We start from the raw sequence: 22,582 nt of genomic DNA on the forward strand, positions 1-22,582 counted from the left end.
ACTGTAAGCACTCTGGGGTGCTCCTCGTTTAGCAGTAGCAAATCGACAGAGGTGCTTACCTAATCACGGTCAATTCTGAAAAGACTGGCAGGCAGAAACAACGTCGCAAGAAACCTTCCGATTCGACGATTGAAGACCTTTTCCCACCTCTACAACCCGTTTATACTGTGCAGTCGCATCCGTTTATACTACCACACTATTGCTGGGTTGTACGTCTAAATGTACAGGTAATCCAGGTTTAATGGTGGTTTGAAACCTCTTTCTTTCAATCTAGTTTCAAGCAAAACGGAAAATGACTGTCAGTTCAGCAACGTCAACGAATGTTGCTGAAGCTGCCGCCAGATGCGAACTAATGGCCTTATCACACTGGTCACCAATGGTGGCATGGAAAAAGCACTGGATTGTCAAACGACCATCGAAAACGAATGACATTGGAGTGGCTGGGGGTCCGTTGGTGAATGAGCTTGCCCGTATCACCGAGCTGTCATTGTGTGGAGTTTGGTGTATCTGGCATGTTAAGCTTGATTTGAAAGTGATTCATGTTTTTTAATTTTATTAATAATCAATTATAAGCATAATAAGATTATAAAATTTCGGTATTTTAATCTTAAACTGCCGAAAACCGCATGAACCGAAAGTGAATTATATAAACTCCCACTCCCAGGTGGCCTGCCTTATCACACTACCAAGACGCACCAGTATGTCAAACTGGATGCCAAAACCAAATTTTGACAGTTCGGTGGCTTTGCAAAGCCACCATTGGTGACCAGTGTGATAAGGCCATAAATTTCCAAGCTCAAACTTTTTACATGATTCATAAATAACATATACCAATTCACAACAAAGCTTTGGCCACTGAGGGGGAATACAAATGAATCTGCTATATTACACTGGCACATTGGTTGGCACATTTTTTATATTTTCATTCGTTTATTGAAACCTATAACATCAGCACGATCAATCGATTAGTGCAGCGGTACCTTAAGAATATTTGTTCAGATTTATTTTAATTACCCTTTACTTTAATTATCAGGTTGAGGAGGATCGACAATTTTTTTAAAATTTGAAGAATATTTTTAAAATTAAAACTACACATTTCGAATGAAAAGTTTTCAAAAACAAAGAAATAACTAAAAAGACCCACGTAGTCAAAAGCGACGTCAACAGGAAATGTAAACAAAGTGATCATTTATTCAAACGTCAAGTGTTTAGTGAAAAATTTAGCCAGTTTCATATTTTGGTGACTAAAACAGAAGAATTGAAGCGCACCACCAGGCGGTTTACTGTTTTCCATACATTTATTGAACCATGGAAACTCCAGAAGTGCATATTGATGTTAGTGGGAACATGGAAACACCTCCGCAGGATACAAAATCCGGATTCAATTTGGCATCGTAAGTACTGCCTAAGGCTGCTAACAATAGTCATGACTCACTTCTAACATCACCTCATCATTTTCTTTTTTTCTAGGTTTTCCAATTTTTCCACACGTATTCCAAGCCTGTGGGAGCTGCTTCGCTTAAGCCGGCAAAACATACGGCCATGGTCGGAATTCCTACAGACTTCCAACTTCAAGACGGTTGCTAATGTTTCTCGGCTTACGAATCGCATCATCCGGAATCTGGCCTATTTCCAAAGCAATTATCTGTTTGTTTTTCTCGGATTGATTGTCTACTGTTTGTGAGTACTGTTTGCTCGGAGGAAAAAAGGACAATTCGATTTATTATTTAATTGAAACCCTCATTTACAGGTTAACCTCGCCACTAATATTGATCGTGCTTGGCGCGGCGTTCTACGCTTGCTATAAAATCAAGCAGAACAGCACTCCCGTGGCTTTTTTCAGCAAACAACTGAACACAAGTCAACAGTGCGTTGCAGTGGGTGTTGCATCGGTTCCACTGCTGTACCTGGCAGGAGCAGGAGCAGTAATGTTCTGGGTGCTGGGTGCCTCATTTTTTGTGATATCACTACACGCGGCCTTCTACAATATTGACGCTATCGTTACCGAAGATATGGAATCCTTCCTTTCCGAAACAGTATGAAACTGCGAGCTGGTGTATCGAACGAAAAGAATCTGCTCTAAAGCCAATTGTTGACTATCTATCAGCCTTTATATTTATTTTTTCTCGATTTGAAAAATCACATTACACTAACAAGATGTACGCAAACGAAATCAAAGAGCCCGTCAATATGAAAGCAATGGGCCAATAAGCAATTTTTACTGACGAATGAAATACGTTTCAAAATTTAATATGAATTTTTTAACGCTAATAAAGAATCGAACCTCGATACATCTTTGTAGATTTAACTATCTTCAATACTTATTCGCAAATTAACTAAGCGGGTGTTGTATTAGTTAAATAACAGCATTTATTTGAATAATATATTTGAAATATTTACCCACTGAAGCGAGGTTCCTCTAACAACATAAAAAATCAAATAACAACAATCACGAAAAACACACTTTTGTTAGCTTATCTGAACGCTTGCTCGAAACATGGGGCAAGTTTCAGTATTTCCTTCAATTAAAAATCAAATCGTTGTAATTGCTGAGCACGTGGTAGGCTGACACGCGGCAGCTCGTCGTAGTGCGTACGACAGTCGTACGATCGGCACGTTCGAAATTGGCCTTCACCGTCTCATAGTAACGACCGTCGCTGCAAGGAGTGTTGAAAACGAATGTGATTAGTTCTGGTTCATAACAGGTCGAAAAAAGATACTTCACGACTACTTACTTGAGAACGAGGCAGCGTAGCTTTAGACATTTGACACGCAAAAGATCGATCGCTTTCTGGCTCTTGTCCGAGAACCGCAGATTTTCCGGATCCCAGCGTAGTTCCAGTCGCTCCAGCTTCGTACAGTGCGATCCAATCGTATCCATTAGCTGATCAACGTGGATGTTACCGCTCAGACGTTCCGTGGTACCCATCACAATGATGCGAATGTTTGTCAGGATCGGTAGGATCGTCATCCACAGCTGATCGGTAATGTGAGTCATCCCAGACAAGACGCACGCTTGCAGCTGCGCTCCGTAGCGCGTGATGAAGCGAGCCAACGCCTCGTCAGAGATGTTATCGGATGAGTCGAGATCGAGTGCGATCAAAGTTTTCGGGTTACCGCCCTCCATCCATGCCTTAAGGACAGAATCGTTGAACCCATTGATCTGGCCAGCGCTCAGGAAACGGAGCGTTGGAATTCTCGTCAGCACATCGATCAGGCACTCGGAGGAAAGATCGGTGCCCGAGATATCTAACTCTTGCACGGAACACTTGTCCCATTCCGCCTGCATTACATACTCCGACTTCAGGCTCGTACCGTTCATCAGCAGACACTTCAACTGCTTCGATCTGGCCAGCAGCGCCTTCAGCGTGGAACCGGTGACCTTGTTGCAGTAGTTGACGGCCAGACACTCGAGCTGGATACAGTTGGAGCTGAACGCATCGATGTGAGAGTCGTCGATAAAGTTGATTCCGTACAGGTTGATAACGCGCAGGTTCGGTGTGGCGGACTTCAGCTTATGCACGTTGATGACCTCGTAGATTTCCTCCTCTTCCTCTTCACACTTTTCATACGTGCCGATCAAATGCAGCACCTCGAGCCCGTTGATAAAGTTGTAGATTTTACGCATAAAACCTTCCATGAAGATAACTTCCGACAGACAGATGCACATGTACCGAAGCTTGGCCGGGAAGGCTTGCATTTCGCTAAAATCATGCAACTGCATGGCTAGAAGATAGACAATAGATTTGTTATGGTGTTTTATACTTCCTTAGCCGACAGTTGGTCTCACCAGTCGAAAAGTCCAGCAGCATGTGGGTAAGGTTCGGACACTTGGACGACAGTTCGTGCAGCACGGTGTGGGTGATCAGTTCGATGGGCAGTTCAATGTAACGCAATGATGGACCAAAGCGGACAGAAATCAGCGACAGCAGCGACTCCAGCGAGCCAACGTGCAGCCCTGACACTTCCGGTCGCAGCGAAACGTTCTTCCACAGCTGCGTGTTGTAGGCGATCGTGCGCCAACGGCGGCATACCATCGCCATACGACATATCTCCAAGTGGCTTAGGTAGGAAAAGATGTGCAGGATCACCTTATCCGGAAGTTTCTCGATGGACTGCGGGATGACACAGAGAACGGTTTAAGAAACACAGAAAACAAATTCTCGTTCAAATAACGGTAAAGCACGGAACAAAAGAAAGCAGTACGAGATGCATGAAAATAATTATGCCAGCCACACCGTATTAGCAAACGGGCTTTTGCCATCCTCGGTGAAGTAGAGTTGTGAAGCTTCCAGGGCCACTTGGTTCCAGACATCGCTCGATAGATCCATTATCCTGCACGCTCGTTACTGGCTCACCGGGTGGGAGAACGAAAATCACGGAAAAATATGCTTCCAAACGATGAAATGCAGCAAGATGCCCGTCTGAGTTTTCCGAAAGGTGGTGAAAATTTTGACATCCGTAACTACTATACGATCTTTTGTTCATTCGTGTGCGTACGATCAGCATCCTGGGTGAGTGGAATAATTATCCTGTCTCGTTTTTAATGTATGTTTCACGATGCAAAGAAAGAGAGACGCACAGATATATGGTTTGTGAAGCATTCTTTGGGGCCAAAGATGTGTTTTCATAAATGTACTGAAAGTTTGTCAAACCTTCGTGCACGTGTATGCGTAGAGGATGCTAAATTTAAACCACGCGCAGCTAGCAGTTTAACCCCAGCGATAGGCAGAGAGACTTGCTCATGCGCCTTATGTCGGGATGATTGAGACAGTTCAGCTCTGGATTGAGGATCAGTATCACGAGAGTTTCGGCAGCAGACATCTGTATGTTATGTTACATTTACCGAATGTTAGAGAAGGTTATACGAAACGTTATCCGCGGCATCTACGGACTCGGTTAATCACGTCTGGTCCACGAGACTGATACTAACCGTGCCGGAAGATGAACCGAAAAAAAGCTGCAGAGAAAGGATACAAGCATTAAAGTTAAGCATTGAAATCAGTTCATGTTGCTCGTAAGGAAATTTGACTGATGGACAAGGAAGTTGTGTGCAACCTGTAACTTACCATGCGGCTCCTGCGGAAACTACCGCTCGAAAAACTGTCACTATGAACTAGCGACGAAGAAAAATCGATCGCATTCCATGCATCCATTGCTCGCACAATGAAGTGTTAGCCAAATTTAGAGAGTCGAATTCCGAACCGTCTAAAGTAAAAATTTAAATTGATGTTTGTTTAACATTTCATACGATCAGAATGTAGTTTAAACAGGACAGCACATTCTTCAGATTCTCTCCAGTTGTTAACATTTTTAAACGACTCTAATGTAGGTGTATTAAAAAATATTATTAATGTCTGAATAGAAATCTAAAATCCGATTGATCGTGCATGATTTGATGTGAAGAAAATTGGACCAATTGCACTACTATCATGTTCTTCCTTACACATTCGTACTTTACAATTGCTTTCCTTCACATTCGCGTGAATTGTTCACATTCCTTCCGTTGTTCTTTTTGGATATCACCACATAAAACGTGTTCAGCTCGTGATTCACAGGAATTTCTACTCTTCACTATATTTAATGTACACTCGTCATTGAAACGTACTTTTTGAGGCAGAAATGCTTTCCACTGGTTTGTTTACCGGCGTGCACGATGAGTAATAATGACGAAATGATTTACGATCCACCGTAAAGGACCGTGACACTGCAACCGGCACGCCGTATATATCGACGATCAGAAATTAACGGTGAGAAATATCCGATCTGGCATGCCGCACACTCTCGGCACGTTACTACGAGCTATAATGCTATCGTACTAAGCGATTTGATTGCATGACCCTTCGCCAACCGAACCGTGCCAATCGGGATGCGGAGTGTTCTCGGTTAAAAATTATAATTAAAAGTGAATCCACGCTTCGATGTACGACCGGCACAGAAAACAAATTTCACTGTGTGCGAAATGTGGCTTTTCGTGAAATGAAAGTGAAAAAATCGTTTGTTTGTTCACGCGATCGTTGAATACCTTTCTTACCACCATTTGGTAAACTGTATCAACGAAAAATATTGTTTTACTTGTTATTTTTTCCTTAAAAGAGCAATCGGTGAATACAGCAAAAGGTACCAATATATGACTGGTCTAAAAATGTTCTCCTATTCATTATATTTTTACTGTATAAAAATTATTCTTGAGTAATTTTCGACCCATATTTCTACGCAGTTTCACAAGCCGGTGATCGTAAATTCTTTTGAAAAACTCACATGCATAAAAATGAGAATAACACGATTTTAAAATTAAATTATCCTAGCTTCACCAGTAACAATAATTGTACAGTGTGCAAATCGATCGTTTGCGATGTGATCGCATATCTTGAAACGCACGAAAAACACAGCACGATTTTCCCGACCCATGTTTATTTATCTGACACATTTTCTTCTTCCGTCTAGTGAATCTGTACGCTCTACGGTCGGTGCTTCTCGCTGTCGTAGACAAGTGAGCAAACGGAAGGAAAAAATGATGTGTCATTAAAATCATTTCTCTTTACGATGATCAAATATCGTTCTACATGGGGGTTCACGACAGTTACTGGTGCCAACAGTCGCAGTATCGATGATGAAGGACTTAGCACGTTGGTTTTTCGTCAACATTTTTAATGGGTCGTGTTCAGTTTCACTCGGGAATCCCCGATGGGCGTTGCAATTTTTTGAATATTTTTTTCTTTATAGCCACACTGCACTGTCAAAGAACGTCAATCACTTCTGGTATACTTAACTCAAATTACACTAAAAATAGGATATGCTTTCCGCGATCGGATAGTTTTTCTTTTGGCAATGAATTGTGACCTTTCATACGAGACTCGAGCGTACCTGGGATGGTCGTTTCCTAAACGTAACCGGAAAAAGCAAATCCATAGTGCTGCTGTCTACGTGCGAATAGGTATTGTGTCACCACTCTGCCTCTTAGTCAAAGACTAAATTGACTGCCACTCAAATGGAGCGAGAAGCCAATACAACGGAGATTTAATTTAGGCTTCGGTAAAAAGTCTCTCTTGATCGGTAACTGAGGACGCATTCACAGTGATCGGTGACAATAGCGTAATCAAAATACGATCAACGATCTCGGAGCTCGTGCAATGTTGGATTTTTTATTTCATGACATGTGCATTGATGGTGCGTATGCATGGAGGCGCCTGGTGCTTCTTGTCGATGATCGGTGGTACCGAATACTTCTATTCACAGTAGTGCTAATTTCATTTTCAGAACAAACGCGATTATTATTCACACAAAATTAAAACAAAGCTAGCTGCCATAAAATATTCTAATATATTGAATACATTAGACGTGAGTTTTATAAAATATTTATACACAGCACGGCTTAACAAGCATCTCAGAAGGACTATTTGAAAAACTCATGAAATCATATTAAACTTACAAACAGCGCGTATATTTCATTTGCAAACACATTTTTAAAAGTACTTGAAGTGTAAAACAGTACCACTGTGACTAACTTGAAAACTGGTGATTGAAACAGCCCTTTCGACTGGTGCAGGTTGTCTGTTAGCCATAAGTAAATATTCTCACTGCTCAAAAGAAACTGAACAAACTGTGCGAAAGAATCTGAAGGTAACCTGTTGGGAGCTGTACTTACACAGTTGGAAACGAAAATCACTCGATGAGTATCTTCGTCAACATCCATATTTGTTCCCAGCAACAAATTGGCAATACTTTGTCGTTGTTTGAAAGTACTCATTTTGAGCAATTCTGTTTCGTAACAATCGATCCAATTGACCTGAGTTCACAAAGATCTCACTGCACGGTCACGCGGTCTGCCCGGACCAGAATTCCGCAGAGAACTACCTGAACCAAATCATGCACGGTTGGTAATGCCTGAAACCGATCGACGGTCTACGCTTTACCAAATGTCGGGGTACTTTTTGTTCATCATCGGCATGAAAAAAAACGATGACAAATATCTAACACAAGCAGAATCGATCCTGACTGTGGTATGCATTGCAGACTACAGTTTTATAAGCAAATTATATTTATAATTATCAAATGCATCTCCATTTTCATTCGACAGTGCGGTGGCCAGAGCTCTGTGGTTTTGGCATGGCTTTTCATTGCCAAGGTGTCTTGTTTTCCCTTATGACATGACACTTGCCAACTGCAGTATTGAACCAATGAGTAATACTATACTCGAGGACATTTGAATATATAAAAATCATTGTTAACGATCCACACAACGTGCACGTAGAGCGGTTATTTTAAAAAACGCGAATATGAGATGCAATTTATTTAACTATCGATTCTATGATTGAAGATTGACTTTCAAATGTTTCATTAATTAAAACAATGCAAGATTGATACCTGATACAAAAAAGTGTAGTGGTTTCTTATTTATTTGAAAATGCAATCCAACTTACCATATTTGAATTGAACATGTGGAGACTTTCATGCGTAGATCGTTACGTGAAACGGTTACAGAGGCGTTACGTCTTCACCGATGGTAAATGTCAGAAGAGTAAACAAATTGTTCAGAAATAAACAAACCAGTGATCGGTTTGTCGGATTTACTATAAGTTTGATTCCGAAAGTCTTAATTTACTCATCTTTTAGAAAAGAGAATATTTTCGATGGCAATTAACGATCCAACTGTACGGCCGGATCCTTTCGAAGGTATGAGCATAGCACCAACCAACTTTTTAATGGACGTCGAAGGCCGCAGTGCATGTCCGGTTTGTGGGAAGTCTCGAAAGTTTTTCTGCTACACCTGCTATGTTCCAGTTGCAGAAATTCAGTCTAGCGTACCGCGTATTCAATTACCAGTTAAAGTAGACGTTATAAAGCATAAAAATGAAATCGATGGAAAAAGCACGGCTGTCCATGCGGCTATATTAGCACCGGATGATGTCAAGATCTACACCTACCCCGAGATACCGGACTACCGTGAAGAGGAAGGTGTAGTTTTGATTTTCCCCACACCGTCGGCATTGACGGTCGCAAGCTTGTTTAGTGGAGAAACATATCAGATGAAGGAAAACTATGGCCTTCCCAAAGGATACCATATGGGCACGCTACTGCGGTTTCGATTGAACGATATCGTCGACGCACACGTTCAACAAGAGCACCAACCTCAGCAACAGCAGGAGCAAGAAGATATCCCGGAGTTTTTACCACCTAGGGACGATAGTTTCCCTATAAAGAAAGCCATTTTCATCGACAGTACGTGGAGTCAATGCAGAGGAATCTACAAAGATGAACGGCTTCATAGCTTAAGAACGGTGGTTATTCAGAATCGAATATCCCAATTCTGGCGGCATCAACGCAATAGTCCGAGATGGTTTTTGGCCACAGTAGAAGCAATTCATCAATTCCTTATGGAAGTTCATATTGCCGCGTGGGGTCTCGATAGTCGTTATCGAGGATTGGATCACATTCACCTCAACATGGATCAAATTCAGAAGAGTCGTATCTTTCTACCGGATGAGAAATGTGGAAATGGGGTGAGGCCATACAATGGCCAGTACGATAACATACTGTTCTTTTTCCGTCATATGTACAACCTGATTCACAAACATTATGACCATGAGACATTAAAGGCGTACAAACGACCACTTTACTAACAGTGCGTAACATCAGATACACACGGTTGTTGGTTGTTGTTCACAAATCAAATCCTTGATGGTTTTATTTACCATTTAAACAAATACCGTATCCGAAACACTAATTCTTCTTTTTCTTTTTCGTGTCATCTGAAGAAGAAGCTTGTGCGGGTTGTGATTCAGGACGTGGCTTTTGCCAGTTCAGAGGTTTCTTGCGATAGATGGGCCACGGTGGAATGGTTAGCTAGACAAACGAAACGATATAGTTAGAACATCTTCCAAACACCACAAAATAGGAAAAACATACAATAGATGCTAGTAGGACGCCAGCGATAAGAATGTAAACGGTTTGCGAAAACTGCTGGATGATGTAGCCCCACACGAGACCGACCCCTCCAAACAGTGTGATGATGATACGGGACAGCTTTTCGGCCCGTCCTTGGCCTTCAAAGTCCTGAAAAAACAAAACCGTTGCACTGGAAGCTGAAAAACTGATGAGCTCTTCTTTATTTACCATGTGGGTTGCAATATTGAACATTTCGGGAGATTACAAATATGCTCGGAGCCGGGATACTGATGTGCCAAGTGTACACAACAAACACGTCAGAAGAGCTGATGTTTAACAAGGTGGTGTCTTTACATCGCCTGTCACTCGGCGATGAGCAACTTGACAATCGCTGGTTTCGATTCGTGGAAATCAAAAATAAGTTGGAAATTCGCAAAAATTGGAATTTTAAATCTATTGACGGATTATTACGCATAAATTCGTTCAATGGGAAAACATGGCAAACCAAAGTTGGCAGCAAATTTAATACACTTTTCACGTACCAAAAACTCGACCCACCAGAACTCTGTAAACGCATTTGACGGCCGCAACAAGGACATTGTGGTGATTCATAAATGTCATTCAGTCAATGCAAAACATGTTTTTTTACCACCGACAAATTCGCAATCTGATCAGTCGAGGAAATCTGCCGGAACGGTTGCATCGGTGCGAAATATCGCTGCTTGTGTGTTACCATTTTTTGTTGCACTTTTCCTGCCTAATTTGATTGTTTTACGTTTTGTAACCGCATTCTTTCTGTGCCATTTCACGTGTGTTTTTGCATGCAATATTTGGTGCCGTGAAAGATTTCTGTTTTGTTTGGAGTATCATCCTCGTGAAGATATAAATCGCAGTCGGTGGGAGTAAAAAAAAACCATGTCAAAACCGAACGTTCTAGTCCTTGGAGGTAATTGCATGTAACGGAACGTGGTCTTGTGGAGAAAATCGCATTGCGCAACCATTCCACAAGCTGGCCCATAATTAAGTTAATGTCACATAATTGCCATCGAGATCAATATCCTGCATATCGCATTCGCAGGAATGTTCCCTTCCGGAGATACGTTTTATTGTACTGAAGCCGGTTCTGAAGAAGGACAGCGATTATTGCGGTTCAATGCTACCGCCGTAAACGAAGATTAATGCTTTGTCTTTGATGTTATTTTGTTCGCGATGGACGAAGAAGATCTGATTCCCTCTTTTCTTTTGCTAGGTTGTGGTTTCATTGGCCGGCATCTGGTGGACTATCTGGTCACGAATGATCTGGCCCGGCGCATTAAGGTGGTGGACAAAACTCCACCGCTCATGGCATGGCTCAATCCCAAGCACTCGGCTGCATTCGCGGACACCCGTGTGGAGTTTGCCAGTGCAAATTTAATCAATTCGGCGTCATGTCAAAATGCCTTTCGTACGGACGATAATGGCGAGTGCGGCGGTTGGGATTATGTGATCAACTGCGCGGCGGAGACGAAGCCCGGACAGACAGATCCCGTGTATCAGGAGGGGATTCTAAAGCTGAGCATCAACTGTGCAACGGAGGCTGTGAAGCATAGGGCCAAGCGGTACGTCGAGCTGAGCACCGGTAGCATGTGCTCCGACGAAAAGATTCCACAAAAAGAAGACTGCCCGGTGGAACCGTGGACGATGGTGGGAAAGTATAAGGCGAAAGTGGAACAGGAGCTTGCCGGCATGAACGAATTGCCGTACACAATCTTAAGGATTCCGATTTGCTACGGCGTTGGAGATAGGAAAGGACTGAGTATGTCGGAATAATCCGTAGTCGCACTGATAAGAGAAGTCCGTTTGCAAGAAATGCACAATTCTGTTTTTTGTTTTAGCACCACGCATAATTATTGCGGGCATCTACAAGCACCTCGGAGAAACGATGAAACTGCTCTGGACCGGATCGATGAAGATGAGCCTGGTACATGTGGACGATGTGTGTGGCAGCATTTGGGAGCTTCTGCAAACCGATCGAACCATTCACGAGACGATCAATGTTTGCGATGATAGTGACGCTACGCAGGCCTTAATCAGCGAACTGCTGGTCGACATGTTCGGAATTAAGATTGACTACTGGGGCGTGACGATGTCCAACATGACGAAGCTCGATATGGCCGGTGCAATTGAAGAGATCAACGATCGGCACCTTGGCCCGTGGGCCGAACTGTGCCAGCGGGACGGCGTGCTCAATACGCCGCTGACGCCGTACATGGACCAGGAGCTGCTGCTCCACAAGCATCTGCATTTGAGCAACGAAAAACTTAAATCCTACGGATACCAATTGCGGCGCCCTCACCTTACTCGAGAGTCGTTAGAAGAAATAGTTCGAGATTTCATTGCGATGAACCACTTCCCGAGAACGTTGCTAGACTGAACATTTTAATTCGTAAAAAAGACACGCCATTCGAACAGAATGGTTGACGTACGTTTAAAAGAAACTGATATTGACTTATCGCCGATCTTACTAAATTACGACTATGAGCACGATCTCGGAACAAACTTTCTCGCCTTAAGCAGTGCAGCAGTATGTTGAGAGTATATTAGACGAATCATAAGACAAGTTCATTTAATGTTACATTTCTTAAGATGCAGGATATTGGGAGCATTAATGTGAAAAACGGCAAACAAAACACTTTAGACTTTATAACGAATGGTGCGGCACGAAACCTATAACTTAACGCATAGCGTTGCAAATGCTCCGATAAGGAGAGTAAGAGTGATGATATTCTAGCACTATAGATAAGATAGTGAATGTATACAAACTATGCCGAGACGAAAGTGGGAACCGGAGAGACTAGTATTTTTAGTCTTAAAACACGAACACAGAACGTCACTTCTTCCCGTTTTGTATATGTATTTCAATCTTGAAGAGCGTGAATACATTTCGGAACGCCATTCCAATTTGGGTGATTATTACCGGCAAGCAAGAAGCTGCGGACAAAAAAAAAATTAGATAATTAAAGAAATCGTATTCTAAAGTCAATTGTACTGGAGATTGTTTAAAAAATCATGTGCCTCCAAAAAGCGGAAACAAAGATTCTAGTATTTTCCCTCCCAAGGATGTAATAAAATAATGTTTTGCTGAAACAAGAACCCAACTGTGTGATTGGGTTTGACTAAAATAAACTTTCGGAAAACATGTTACCCCCTGTTAACTCTTACCTTTCCGATACACGCGAATATTCAGTGAGTTTCATAGATAGAATTTATCTTTATTCATGCTGAATAGTAGGTTATGTGTTTCCATTCGCTCCACTTTTCAAGCGTTGTTGTTTCGAAATATTAATATTAGAGTGTGTTAATCTTCAAAAATAGCAACGACGCAAATAGTTCCAAATTCTTGACACACCTCGACCGAAAAAGTAACGCGAGTAAGTTAATTGTTTAACACAAATTTTGCACTGTGCGCGAGATTCAGATCAACTTCACTGGGGTCAGGCCTTCCTTTACTACCGTGTAGCTTGTTCGCAGTTTAGATTTTAGCTTCGAAATTGGTTAGTTTTGTAAAATCCGAACAACTTTTCCGCTCCATTGCGATCATATTCAGCAAGTGGTAAATCCCTTTTTTGTTTTCATACTGTTTGCTCGCTGTTCTTTCGGCAACAGGTCTCAGAATTGTGGTTGATCCGTGTTTTAATTCGTTCTTTATTTTGTTTTTTATCCCTTTCATCATTTTAAGTATATTTATGCCTAACCTAAGAAACAGTGCAAGGGGAAGGAACAAACTATGGTTTCGTTATGCCAAACGTCGAGAGTTTGTATAGTTTTTTTAGGGGGTTTCGCTTGTGATCGGATGGGCGAACATGTACAAGATTTTGTTGGTTGAAATATAAATCATTTCTGATTAACTGGTTGCTTCATTAATTGTAAGTACTGGTCTTCAGATACGCAATGCTGAACTGGATGTTGCTGGTGTATAAAGTTTTGGTTTCCTGCTATATAAGATATTTTTCTTGCAATGTTCAATGTCATAAACGATTCTTTAGTAAGTTGGGTCGACGGATGACTGCAATCGAAATCTCTGTGTGTGCATTCAGTTACGTTTTGTATGCCCCAGTTCCATGAGGTAATTAGAAGTAGAATCACTCATATTACTAGCTGATAAATTCATGGAGTGATGTCCTTGGTGCCGTATAAGTTTCATAATTTTTCAAAAGAATGGTCGATCAACATCCGGTTTTTTGTTGTATGTATGAATAGTGTATTTTTTCGCATTATGTTTATTTGTAAGATTGCACGCTTTTCATTCTCACCCTGACCCTGGATGATGTGGATGGTAAAATGATTTAAGCCGACCAGCCTTTAAAGTTAGATGTGTGTCGCGTTCCGTTCAGGTTCTAGATTTCAACATACCTTTCTCTTATGGATTTCTAGATTGGACTGGAGACATTGAAAGTAATAATTTCGAAAAAACGGACATTAAAAGCAACGCATTTGATTCGCTTCAATGCGGCCGGAGATGCTCTCCTGATAGGGTTGGTTGAAGGCTAGCTTGAAGATCTTCTACGGTTTGATTTCATCCCACGGAATTAATCGTAATCATTCATGGTACACCACACCATTCATTTTTGTTATTACTTAACTACATTTTGCTATACGTAAGTGTAATGATTTAAACGAAAAACAAAATGATATAACGTAATGGAGTATGCCTAGACTCCATCGTCTCTTATTCTGCTTCATAAAATCCTTGCTAACGGAGTGTGTCACAGAACAACGCAGAGACATCAACAATATGTAAATAGGGTAAAGCGTTCGCTTCTTTTCTTAAACATTTACGTACGAACAAAACAACACATAATCGTAGGAAAAGGACACAAGTTAAAAAAAACACACACACTCAGAAATTCACTGCACTTGGTGCACCCGGCAGCGCATGGGAACACCTTATCGGGTCTCGGCTTAATCACGGCTTCCGCGCTATGGGTATAGTTGAGATGTGTGTTTGTGGATGGAAAGGTGGTAAGAGGTGTAGAAAATACCCTTTAGCAAAACCCGCCCGCGCACAACTTCGGTCGTCCGTTTCGCGAGACGACGACGATCGACTAGAGGGTTGGGGGTGGTGGGATGCATTAGGCATTAGCAACAGTAAAAACACGACAGCTTTCTCACGTGAAGAGGACGCAAAACTTTCCAGCAGGAAAGTTTCGAGAGGCGTTAGAGTAGTTTGTCGTCCTGATCCGGTTGGGGATCAACGGCGACCAAGTTAAATCTGCCCGGGGGTCGCTGGTGTAGATGGCAGCTTCAACGGGACACTCCCGTTTAAACGTCTACGACCATCTTTTTGTGAATATCGGTGTTACCCACGACCGAGCAGAACTCGTCGAATGAAATCTTGCCATCCTCATCCTTGTCGGCGAACACGATCGTCTTGTCCACGATCTGCTGTAGCTGGGTGTCCTTAAGGTTGTTTCCGACCATCATTTTCAGCACCTAGAAGCATCAAACGGGGGTGGAAAATGCGGTTTAATGCGGTGGAAAATAATCTTGCTAGAGGAAAAAAAAAATCCCACACACAAGCACACAACATCACATGAATTCCCCCAATCTCGCCAATTCTCCCGCGGTCACAAAAGACATGCACGAATATTCAAGGTGGACCAGAACGAAAAATGATTATTTTTAGCACCAGATTCGAATCCTATCCGCGCCAAGCTTGTCGTATGAGCTACTACTTCGCACCGCCGCCACGTATCGGATGATCTTCGTCACGGCTATCTAACTTTTCACACCACTCACCTGAAACAGCTCCCCGTTCGAGATGTATCCATCATTGTCCATGTCGTATATTCGGAAGGCAAACTTGAGCTTCGACAGTTTGTCGCCCTTCACGCTGAACTGCGACACACCCTGGATAAACTCCTTGAAATCGACCTCCCCGTTGCCATCCGCATCGAAGATGTCGATCACGCGCTGCACCAACGGATTCTGCTGCAGCTCCGGCAGGGACATGAACTCGTCGATGCTCAGCGCACCGGAATTGTCGAGATCGAGCTTCTTGAAACGTTTGCCCAACCGGCGGATCTCGTCCGCATCAACTGGAAGAAACGAAAGGATCCGTTAGAAACCTGCACCTTGCGGCTCCGTCTTCACGCCCGGCTGCTCCGATCGCGTACACGTCCGAGAGGTAACCTGACCCATCACCGTAAGTTTTTTTTGTCTCTTTCCCTGGAGGTGGTGGTAGAAGTGTTGTTCAAAAACGCAGCCACTAACGCCGATGCTTTCCGGTCGCTGGATAAAAGACAACTGCGTTCGCAGATCCAGCTGAGCGGATGAGCAACTTAGCAGAGCTAGCTAAGCTGGGTCGGCCCCCATCCGTTCCCATGGCAGCGCGACTTTATTATTGACGGTCACATGCCGCCCGGCAGCGGATTGCCCACACGTATTTTGAAGAGTGACAAATATCAGACAGATGTAAATAACCGAGAAGAAAAGAAACAAAAACATAACGCAGATGCGAGCTGTGTGTATGTAGAGCATCCAAGCATGCGATCGGGAAACGCTGGCGCATTGGTTGCCGGTTGTACGAATTGGCAACGCATGACATGCTCTTCCCGCCCGGGTGTTGTGATGCATATAATCTTTTTAAACAGTCCCACCACTTGCAGCATGTCGAGCGCATCTTAGACGAATGTAAAAACATCAATGATGTTAAATCAATTCTAACAAAACAACATGGCCCAACATGTCCAGATGTGTGACAAAGAACCAGTTGGAAAAATGGATACAAGCTGGAACACATCATTGTACCTTCAACTAGCTCCAAGAGGGCTCAAAACAGTTCAGATACGATAGAGAGCATGAATCTGTTAACGTGGTACAATTCCGACGCTTCATTCATAGAACACGTCGGAAAATCGATAAAGCTAAAAAGAAAATACTCGTGGTCTCAAAGAAAAAATACTATGTTGCCGCTCTCTTCATCTCTCGCATGGCTCTCTTGCAGTTGCGTATTTCGTTTCGGAATACGAAATATTCGTCCTTCTCGACACATGCACAGAAGAAATTCGAATAAATATAGAGAATCATGTACACAAACGTATAGCTGCATTTGATGTACAGAGATTCATGGCTTACTATCATACGAAAAAAAAACTGGTTTCGCGAATCGTGTACTCGCAAGGGAAATCCGTATGCAGATACTTACAGTTCGAGCAGAGCTCCATCGGCAGCGATGTTTCATTTCCCTGCAAATATGAATAGCAAGTATTTGCATTAGCATGATTGTTGTAAAAAGATAAGTTTTCTCTTTCGTTTTACATGCAAAGCTCGCACGAAATGGTTTGCCTTAGCATGTGTTTAAGGGCGTGTATATCAACCCGTGGCTAGCGCAGAATTGCAAACATGGAGCTTCTTGCAAGATTGGCGCGCCCGGGGCCTGGACAAATGGCAAATATAATTTTCACCAATGCTGTACTGAAGATTACCATTGTCTAATGCACACCCCTGTCAATACTTTCGCTACGGATTACACGCCATTTTTTTTTTTTATTTCACTGCTCTGTATTGGGGGCGAATTTAATTGCGAACACCTTATCTCGACCCCGAGTTAACGCACCGCCAGTAAAAGGAAAGTACTTACCATTTTAAGATTTCTTGCTAGTGCACTTAGAGTAAACTTTAGGAAAATTGGCAGCCACTTAATGGGTCACCGCTCCGAGTGTAGTTTGGCAGGGTTTAACACCGTTCGGCTCGACGAATTACGCGGTTGAGGACACAAATCTGCAATAACAATTCAATCGCACTTCCTACGCTTGCACTGTGGTGAAGATTCTTCTACTATGTCTTCTATACGATGACAAACGCTACGAGAACGACGCAAAGATGGATTGCAAATCCGCACTTTTCTTCTTCGAGACGACTTTTTCTATAGCTACAGCTGTCACTTTCCGACACTTTTGAACGTTAGTACCAAGATCAATGGAAAAGAGGTCGAAGCATACCATGTAACGAGCCAAAAACCGTGGGAAAATTTCTGACGGTTGGTTGAAATTTTGTTTACCTTTAACGAGCAGCCAGGGCACCACTGCAAATTTGGTATGTTTCATTAACAGATGGGCAATTGAGGCGTTCGGAATATGTTCTGGCGCGGCCTGTCGTGAGGAAGACCACCACACTTAATTTCACCAATCATGGCGACCAACAGGATCCATATCTCGTGATTTCACACAGAAGAAAATCTTACTCTGATCCAAAATTTCCATTTACGTATTTCGTTTAAGAGATTTTAGTGAAAATCTCCCACATACTGCAAGTATGTTTGTAAACCTCTCTTTTTACTGATTTTGGTAGGTACAGAAACCTTGGTTGGTATTTTCAGCTGATATAACAAATTTGTTAATAACTTTGTACTCGCTAAACCGAATAGTTCATGTGACCCCTCAAATGAAAAGTCTTTTCACGATGCGCTGCTTTGTGTTTCAAAAGATCTGTCCGTCTTTTCTTGTTTTTGAGAAAAAAATCGAAATCGTACAAGCGCTTCTTTTTCGGGTCTTTTTTACCGCTCTTTTTTGACCGTATTTCGCCTGAATTTTGGGAGAGAATTCTTTTCGCTTCAAAAACGAGCGGCGAAAATGTAGAGCTAGTGGTGGGTAGTTCAAACTTGAACTTGTCAATAAATCAGCTCTCATAGCTCAGCGACTTTCATAAATTTAAAGTATTTGAGACGTTAGTTATATTGTAATAGCCTTAACAATTGACGCAAAGTATTCATGGGTTCATTACCTGTTACTGTGAAAAAGTGATATGAAAAATCGGCAAGTTGGATGTGCATGTTCCGCGCATCACAGAATGGGATTCGGATTCGGAGATCCTCAAAATGGATTTGAAACGAAAGATTTGAATCCTTGCAAGGATTTGTTTTCCCACCACTAGTTTCGCCACTTCTGAAAAAGTTCAAATTGATGTTTCCTGTTCGAATGGTCAGTTGGTACCACGTGTCCACACTGCAGTGAACGGTTGCCGTACGAATAAAATTCCTACAATTGGCATAGTAATAAGGATTATACTTTGGCAAGGATAAGGAAGATTGAAGAATAGATCGTTGAATAAAAATGTGTTTAAATTTTGAGCAACTTAGCCCCATCAATAGTACAAAATAAGAAAATGGCAATTTCTATTGTATTGTAATAACGAGTATGATATTGCCTCAAAGCAAACCTTCCTTCAACTTTTCGTTGGGTGAAATAAAGCCCTTTTCCTGTTTTTGGCGTACAATACAATTTCCCCATTAATAAATATTAATCGGCTTTCAGGTTTTGGTGTTTTCTGTTTGTTTTAACAAAAGCTTATTGTTTATTTAAAATTTAGCAAATGGAACAGGAAATAGCCTGAACTACGATTCCCCCTTAACGATGGGTGTTCTATCACTTTTTCAACCCAATTTCCTCCAGGATCAGACGAATGACAAATAAGATCAAAATCTTCAAAATTTAAAAGCAAAACAAAATCCTCAACACCTACGCCAACAGATTATGATTACAAACTAAGCACCAATTACGTGGAAAGGACGATAAGTGAGTTTTGTCTGAGAGTATTTTTTTGTTCTTCAGTTAAACATAGCATGGCCTTGCAGTTGGTGATTTGCTCTTTCTCTGGTTGTGATGCTTCTTATGGTGGTGGAAGCGGAGTAAGAACCTCCGGGGTACGACGAAGACAACCTCGAGGGTGCAAGTTAAATATTAGTACAGTCTGGATCCAATATATAAAGTAAGGTCTAGTCTCTGCCGACGATATCAAAAAGTCTGTTTCATCTCGCCAGTTAACATCCCTGCGTTTCTTTCCATTTTTGTCGTGTGATACGAGTCAACCATTTCAAACTCAAGATGAAAACTATGTTGTTTGTAGTCGTGCTGGCCGCCATCCTGGCCATCGCCAACTGTGCCGCAGTGTACAAAGGTAAGTAATTTGTTGTGATCGTTGGCATCCAACGATTTCTTAAGCACTCCTGTACCTTTACAGCTGATAGGGGTGCTGGTGGATTCGGCATCAAAGGATAGTTTTCGTAGATCATTTGGTCTATGGTGCATTGGAACCAGCATGCAGAATGCTCCATATGTGCATACACAGTGAATGCAGATTCTAAATAATGTACAAAAGTTAAAAGAAGATAACTGCAGTTGAATCTGAGAAATGTATGAAGATTTTCATTTGGAAAATGATTCAACAACCTTATCGTTACAGTTAGTATGGCATAATCGGTTTCGATGAGCTGTTAATAGAAAGAGACAACCTTTCGTCACTAAAGATTGCCAACATCCATAACAAAGCAAACGAGATTTCGAAAAAAGAATCCTTAAAAGTTTAAGGATTAAATTATTTTATGCCTGCAATCCAGTCACAGTGCTTATCGCGTAACAATTTTTCCAGTCCCTTTTTGTAATTAACCTTTTTTTTATTAAAAAAATCATCCTTTATGGAAAGGCCTTCGCCACATTATCCTTTCGAATACGAAGCGAAAGTTTAGTGGGCGTGGCTTGCAACACCATCACAAGGGCGATGGCGTCCCAAGGATATGCATATATTTCAGTACACTGAACATTTCCCTCGTTACATCAGTGTCTCTTTAACCGGCATTAAATCGAGATTTAAACCTCAATCAATAAAAATGAAATAAACACACACTAATCTTTATCCTATTAGCTTCTTCTGGTGTCGGTGGCCATGCGTAAGGTGACGACACGTGTCCAGGATTGGCATGTGGTGAAGGCATCATTTGAAAGTAATTGGACCGCTTAGACGCGTTGGGCAGGGGCCGGTTTGCTGGGCGCGAGACTTTACTGCCGAAGCATAAAGTCAAGCAGGGGAAACGGAAACTGTTATCTTTTCATGCCAGACGCGTGCCACAGCGTTGTGGGTGGAGAAAATCCCACCATCGAGTGTGTTCTCACTACAGCTTATTTGTCACTTTGTCGCAAAATGGCACGTGCAGTGATGAAATGTAATGAATTTAAATGATTTTTTGACAAATAAAGATCAATCTTACGAAATTGTACGTGCGATAACAATGGGAAAATGAATTAAGAGTAGTAACGGTTTTTTGGCAGCTATATCGAAATGAATTTCATATTCTATTAAACTGTTTCAAAACTAATTCTAAATTTGAACAGCACTGTTGAATAGCTCGATGATTTAAAAAAAATAGTTTTTGATCGATACACACTAGTTAGAGTTTTAATTTCGACTCGTTAATAACATTTATGATCTTTATTGAATAATTGTTGCTCCCTTTAGAAGGAGTTATTTAGAGTTCACAAAAGGCTAGTTACAATATTAGGCTGACCTTTCACGTTTGTCGCATCCTTTTTCGTTCGACCTATTCAACACACTGGTTTCACCTCTCGCACATTCTTGCCCTCCGTCCGGACGGTAACATTGGCCGTGGAGGTTTAATTCCCGTTTTATTTCACTCTCAATCATTGCCGGCATAATTTCATATGGCTGGGACATAAGCATAAGATTGGACTTAACATGCAAACCGGGCCGTACGTTGCCGACGATACTGTTGGACCCATTCGAAGATGCACCTGCATATTGGGATGTATTGTTTGTAGTTTTGCGACGGTGTTTTGTTCCACCGAACGTACTAGATTTTACTACTCTCCCCGACGGGGATGGTTTGGTTCCGGTGTTTGTTTTCTCACCTTCTCCACACTCAACCACTTTTGATTCCATTTTAATAGCACGTGCGCTCGAAGTTTTGGAAAAATGTTTCGGACCTACAATCATCAAGAGGTTGGTTCCATTTTCTCTGTAGTTTCCAGAGAAATGATTCTCGTTGTTGGAGCTTTGGTGTTGCTGCGTTTGGAGAGAAATTTGATGATGCTGCTTAAACGGTGCTCGATCGGAAGATTCCTGTTTTTTCTGCCATTCGAGTACGTTCGAAAGAAGTCGTATGTACCGGATCGCCATGCGAAGAATTTCATTTTTCGACAACTTCTTGTCCGGTGGATGAGTTGGGACAAGTTTTCGCAGCTCTGCAAATGCACCGGACACGTTTTGCTGTCGCCAACGTTCCCTGGTGTTCGTAAACATTTTACGCACCACCGCACCAGTACCATTTACACCGGATCCTCCTATACCCAGCTTTGTGCCGGAGAGATTAAGCACCGGCATCACTGGGAGCAGAGTGCCACAGCTTGAACTGCTTTGATTTGGATCCGAAGAATCTTCCTCGTTCTTGTTCGTGTGTCCTGGCAGAGAAAAACAACGTGAACAACACTTACTACATCCGCATGCACTAACATTAATGATTTTAATGATCAAACTCTAACCGGGATTCCTGAGATCCAGCTCATCAAATCCATCGCTTTCGTTCGAGGAAAATTCGGACATGTCCTCCTCGGACAAATCGTGCATTCCGTTGGGACTGATGGAGGCGGATTCTGCACTTGCTTGCGTTTCACATTCAACGAGTCGAACAGGTTCATTTAGTTTTTTAAATTTTCCAGAATATAGTGCCGTAGCCATAACGCTAGCATTAGCGTTTTCAAACGTGGTCAAAAGTCCTTTCGTCGATTCGGTCAGCTTCGACATATCGATATGGCTGCTTATATTGTTATCCATTGTTGCACAAAATTTCTCTCACTGATGCGGGACTGCATACGCTGAATCAATTTTTAAACTATGTTCACTTTTCAATTATGATAACTTTGGA

General features: G+C 42.0%; 7 protein-coding genes across 8 annotated transcripts; 3 read left to right on the forward strand and 4 right to left on the reverse strand.

Moving 5' to 3' along the window:
* The first annotated feature begins 1,136 nt into the window (after positions 1 to 1,136).
* On the forward strand, positions 1,137 to 2,407 carry LOC131259307 (prenylated Rab acceptor protein 1). The gene is made up of 3 exons (XM_058260765.1): positions 1,137 to 1,394; positions 1,471 to 1,680; positions 1,751 to 2,407. Exons 1-3 carry the CDS (start codon positions 1,309 to 1,311, stop codon positions 2,040 to 2,042), a joined length of 588 nt encoding a protein of 195 aa, XP_058116748.1. The 5' UTR covers positions 1,137 to 1,308; the 3' UTR covers positions 2,043 to 2,407.
* LOC131259305 (F-box/LRR-repeat protein 7) lies at positions 2,362 to 7,750 on the reverse strand. 2 transcript variants are annotated; one of them, XM_058260762.1, is made up of 4 exons: positions 7,649 to 7,750; positions 3,791 to 4,115; positions 2,736 to 3,726; positions 2,362 to 2,657 (listed from the first exon to the last, which is right to left on the reverse strand). In XM_058260762.1, the coding sequence occupies exons 1-4, from the start codon at positions 7,748 to 7,750 to the stop codon at positions 2,522 to 2,524; spliced, it is 1,554 nt and encodes a 517-aa protein (XP_058116745.1). In that variant the 3' UTR covers positions 2,362 to 2,521. The 2 variants fall into 2 exon arrangements, with proteins under 2 accessions (XP_058116745.1, XP_058116746.1); XM_058260763.1 differs by lacking the exon at positions 7,649 to 7,750 and adding an exon at positions 4,239 to 4,331.
* A 798-nt stretch (positions 7,751 to 8,548) lies between these two features.
* On the forward strand, positions 8,549 to 9,716 carry LOC131272207 (tRNA-uridine aminocarboxypropyltransferase 1). Its single transcript, XM_058273867.1, has one exon. The coding sequence runs from the start codon at positions 8,634 to 8,636 to the stop codon at positions 9,621 to 9,623; it is 990 nt and encodes a 329-aa protein (XP_058129850.1). The 5' UTR covers positions 8,549 to 8,633; the 3' UTR covers positions 9,624 to 9,716.
* LOC131272208 (signal peptidase complex subunit 1) lies at positions 9,657 to 10,212 on the reverse strand. Its single transcript, XM_058273868.1, has 3 exons — positions 10,117 to 10,212; positions 9,910 to 10,056; positions 9,657 to 9,846 (listed from the first exon to the last, which is right to left on the reverse strand). The coding sequence occupies exons 1-3, from the start codon at positions 10,138 to 10,140 to the stop codon at positions 9,724 to 9,726; spliced, it is 294 nt and encodes a 97-aa protein (XP_058129851.1). The 5' UTR covers positions 10,141 to 10,212; the 3' UTR covers positions 9,657 to 9,723.
* A 349-nt stretch (positions 10,213 to 10,561) lies between these two features.
* LOC131261128 (uncharacterized) lies at positions 10,562 to 13,020 on the forward strand. Its single transcript, XM_058263048.1, has 3 exons — positions 10,562 to 10,834; positions 11,138 to 11,683; positions 11,763 to 13,020. The coding sequence occupies exons 1-3, from the start codon at positions 10,804 to 10,806 to the stop codon at positions 12,299 to 12,301; spliced, it is 1,116 nt and encodes a 371-aa protein (XP_058119031.1). The 5' UTR covers positions 10,562 to 10,803; the 3' UTR covers positions 12,302 to 13,020.
* A 1,696-nt stretch (positions 13,021 to 14,716) lies between these two features.
* Positions 14,717 to 17,782, reverse strand: LOC131261129 (calcineurin subunit B type 2). Its single transcript, XM_058263049.1, has 5 exons — positions 17,722 to 17,782; positions 17,510 to 17,649; positions 17,075 to 17,114; positions 15,667 to 15,965; positions 14,717 to 15,360 (listed from the first exon to the last, which is right to left on the reverse strand). The coding sequence occupies exons 2-5, from the start codon at positions 17,510 to 17,512 to the stop codon at positions 15,190 to 15,192; spliced, it is 513 nt and encodes a 170-aa protein (XP_058119032.1). The 5' UTR covers positions 17,513 to 17,649; positions 17,722 to 17,782; the 3' UTR covers positions 14,717 to 15,189.
* A 3,416-nt stretch (positions 17,783 to 21,198) lies between these two features.
* On the reverse strand, positions 21,199 to 22,491 carry LOC131260502 (uncharacterized). The gene is made up of 2 exons (XM_058262244.1): positions 22,200 to 22,491; positions 21,199 to 22,118 (listed from the first exon to the last, which is right to left on the reverse strand). Exons 1-2 carry the CDS (start codon positions 22,489 to 22,491, stop codon positions 21,199 to 21,201), a joined length of 1,212 nt encoding a protein of 403 aa, XP_058118227.1.
* Between the last annotated feature and the right edge of the window lie 91 nt (positions 22,492 to 22,582).

The sequence above is a fragment of the Anopheles coustani genome, chromosome 3 (assembly GCF_943734705.1).
Source record: "Anopheles coustani chromosome 3, idAnoCousDA_361_x.2, whole genome shotgun sequence".
Classification (NCBI taxonomy): Eukaryota; Metazoa; Arthropoda; class Insecta; order Diptera; family Culicidae; genus Anopheles; species Anopheles coustani.

What these genes read in the sequence shown, in the direction of transcription:
- LOC131259307 (XM_058260765.1), top strand. Translation starts at nt 1,309, where the DNA reads ATGGAAACTCCAGAAGTGCATATTGATGTTAGTGGGAACATGGAAACA. An exon ending in TCCGGATTCAATTTGGCATC is followed by an intron (nt 1,395 to 1,470) that starts GTAAGTACTGCC and finishes CTTTTTTTCTAG; the next exon opens with GTTTTCCAATTTTTCCACAC. An exon ending in GGATTGATTGTCTACTGTTT is followed by an intron (nt 1,681 to 1,750) that starts GTGAGTACTGTT and finishes CCTCATTTACAG; the next exon opens with GTTAACCTCGCCACTAATAT.
- LOC131259305 (XM_058260762.1), bottom strand. Translation starts at nt 7,750, where the DNA reads ATGAGTACTTTCAAACAACGACAAAGTATTGCCAATTTGTTGCTGGGA. An exon ending in TGATTTTCGTTTCCAACTGT is followed by an intron (nt 4,116 to 7,648) that starts GTAAGTACAGCT and finishes GTCATCCCGCAG; the next exon opens with TCCATCGAGAAACTTCCGGA. An exon ending in CTACGCTGCCTCGTTCTCAA is followed by an intron (nt 2,658 to 2,735) that starts GTAAGTAGTCGT and finishes CACTCCTTGCAG; the next exon opens with CGACGGTCGTTACTATGAGA.
- LOC131272207 (XM_058273867.1), top strand. Translation starts at nt 8,634, where the DNA reads ATGGCAATTAACGATCCAACTGTACGGCCGGATCCTTTCGAAGGTATG.
- LOC131272208 (XM_058273868.1), bottom strand. Translation starts at nt 10,140, where the DNA reads ATGTTCAATATTGCAACCCACATG. An exon ending in TCAATATTGCAACCCACATG is followed by an intron (nt 10,057 to 10,116) that starts GTAAATAAAGAA and finishes TTGTTTTTTCAG; the next exon opens with GACTTTGAAGGCCAAGGACG. An exon ending in GCGTCCTACTAGCATCTATT is followed by an intron (nt 9,847 to 9,909) that starts GTATGTTTTTCC and finishes TCGTTTGTCTAG; the next exon opens with CTAACCATTCCACCGTGGCC.
- LOC131261128 (XM_058263048.1), top strand. Translation starts at nt 10,804, where the DNA reads ATGTCAAAACCGAACGTTCTAGTCCTTGGAG. An exon ending in GAACGTTCTAGTCCTTGGAG is followed by an intron (nt 10,835 to 11,137) that starts GTAATTGCATGT and finishes TTCTTTTGCTAG; the next exon opens with GTTGTGGTTTCATTGGCCGG. An exon ending in TGGAGATAGGAAAGGACTGA is followed by an intron (nt 11,684 to 11,762) that starts GTATGTCGGAAT and finishes TTTTTGTTTTAG; the next exon opens with CACCACGCATAATTATTGCG.
- LOC131261129 (XM_058263049.1), bottom strand. An exon ending in GATGGAGCTCTGCTCGAACT is followed by an intron (nt 15,966 to 17,074) that starts GTAAGTATCTGC and finishes CGTTTCTTCCAG; the next exon opens with TTGATGCGGACGAGATCCGC. An exon ending in CGAACGGGGAGCTGTTTCAG is followed by an intron (nt 15,361 to 15,666) that starts GTGAGTGGTGTG and finishes TGATGCTTCTAG; the next exon opens with GTGCTGAAAATGATGGTCGG.
- LOC131260502 (XM_058262244.1), bottom strand. Translation starts at nt 22,491, where the DNA reads ATGGATAACAATATAAGCAGCCATATCGATATGTCGAAGCTGACCGAA. An exon ending in GCTGGATCTCAGGAATCCCG is followed by an intron (nt 22,119 to 22,199) that starts GTTAGAGTTTGA and finishes TTTCTCTGCCAG; the next exon opens with GACACACGAACAAGAACGAG.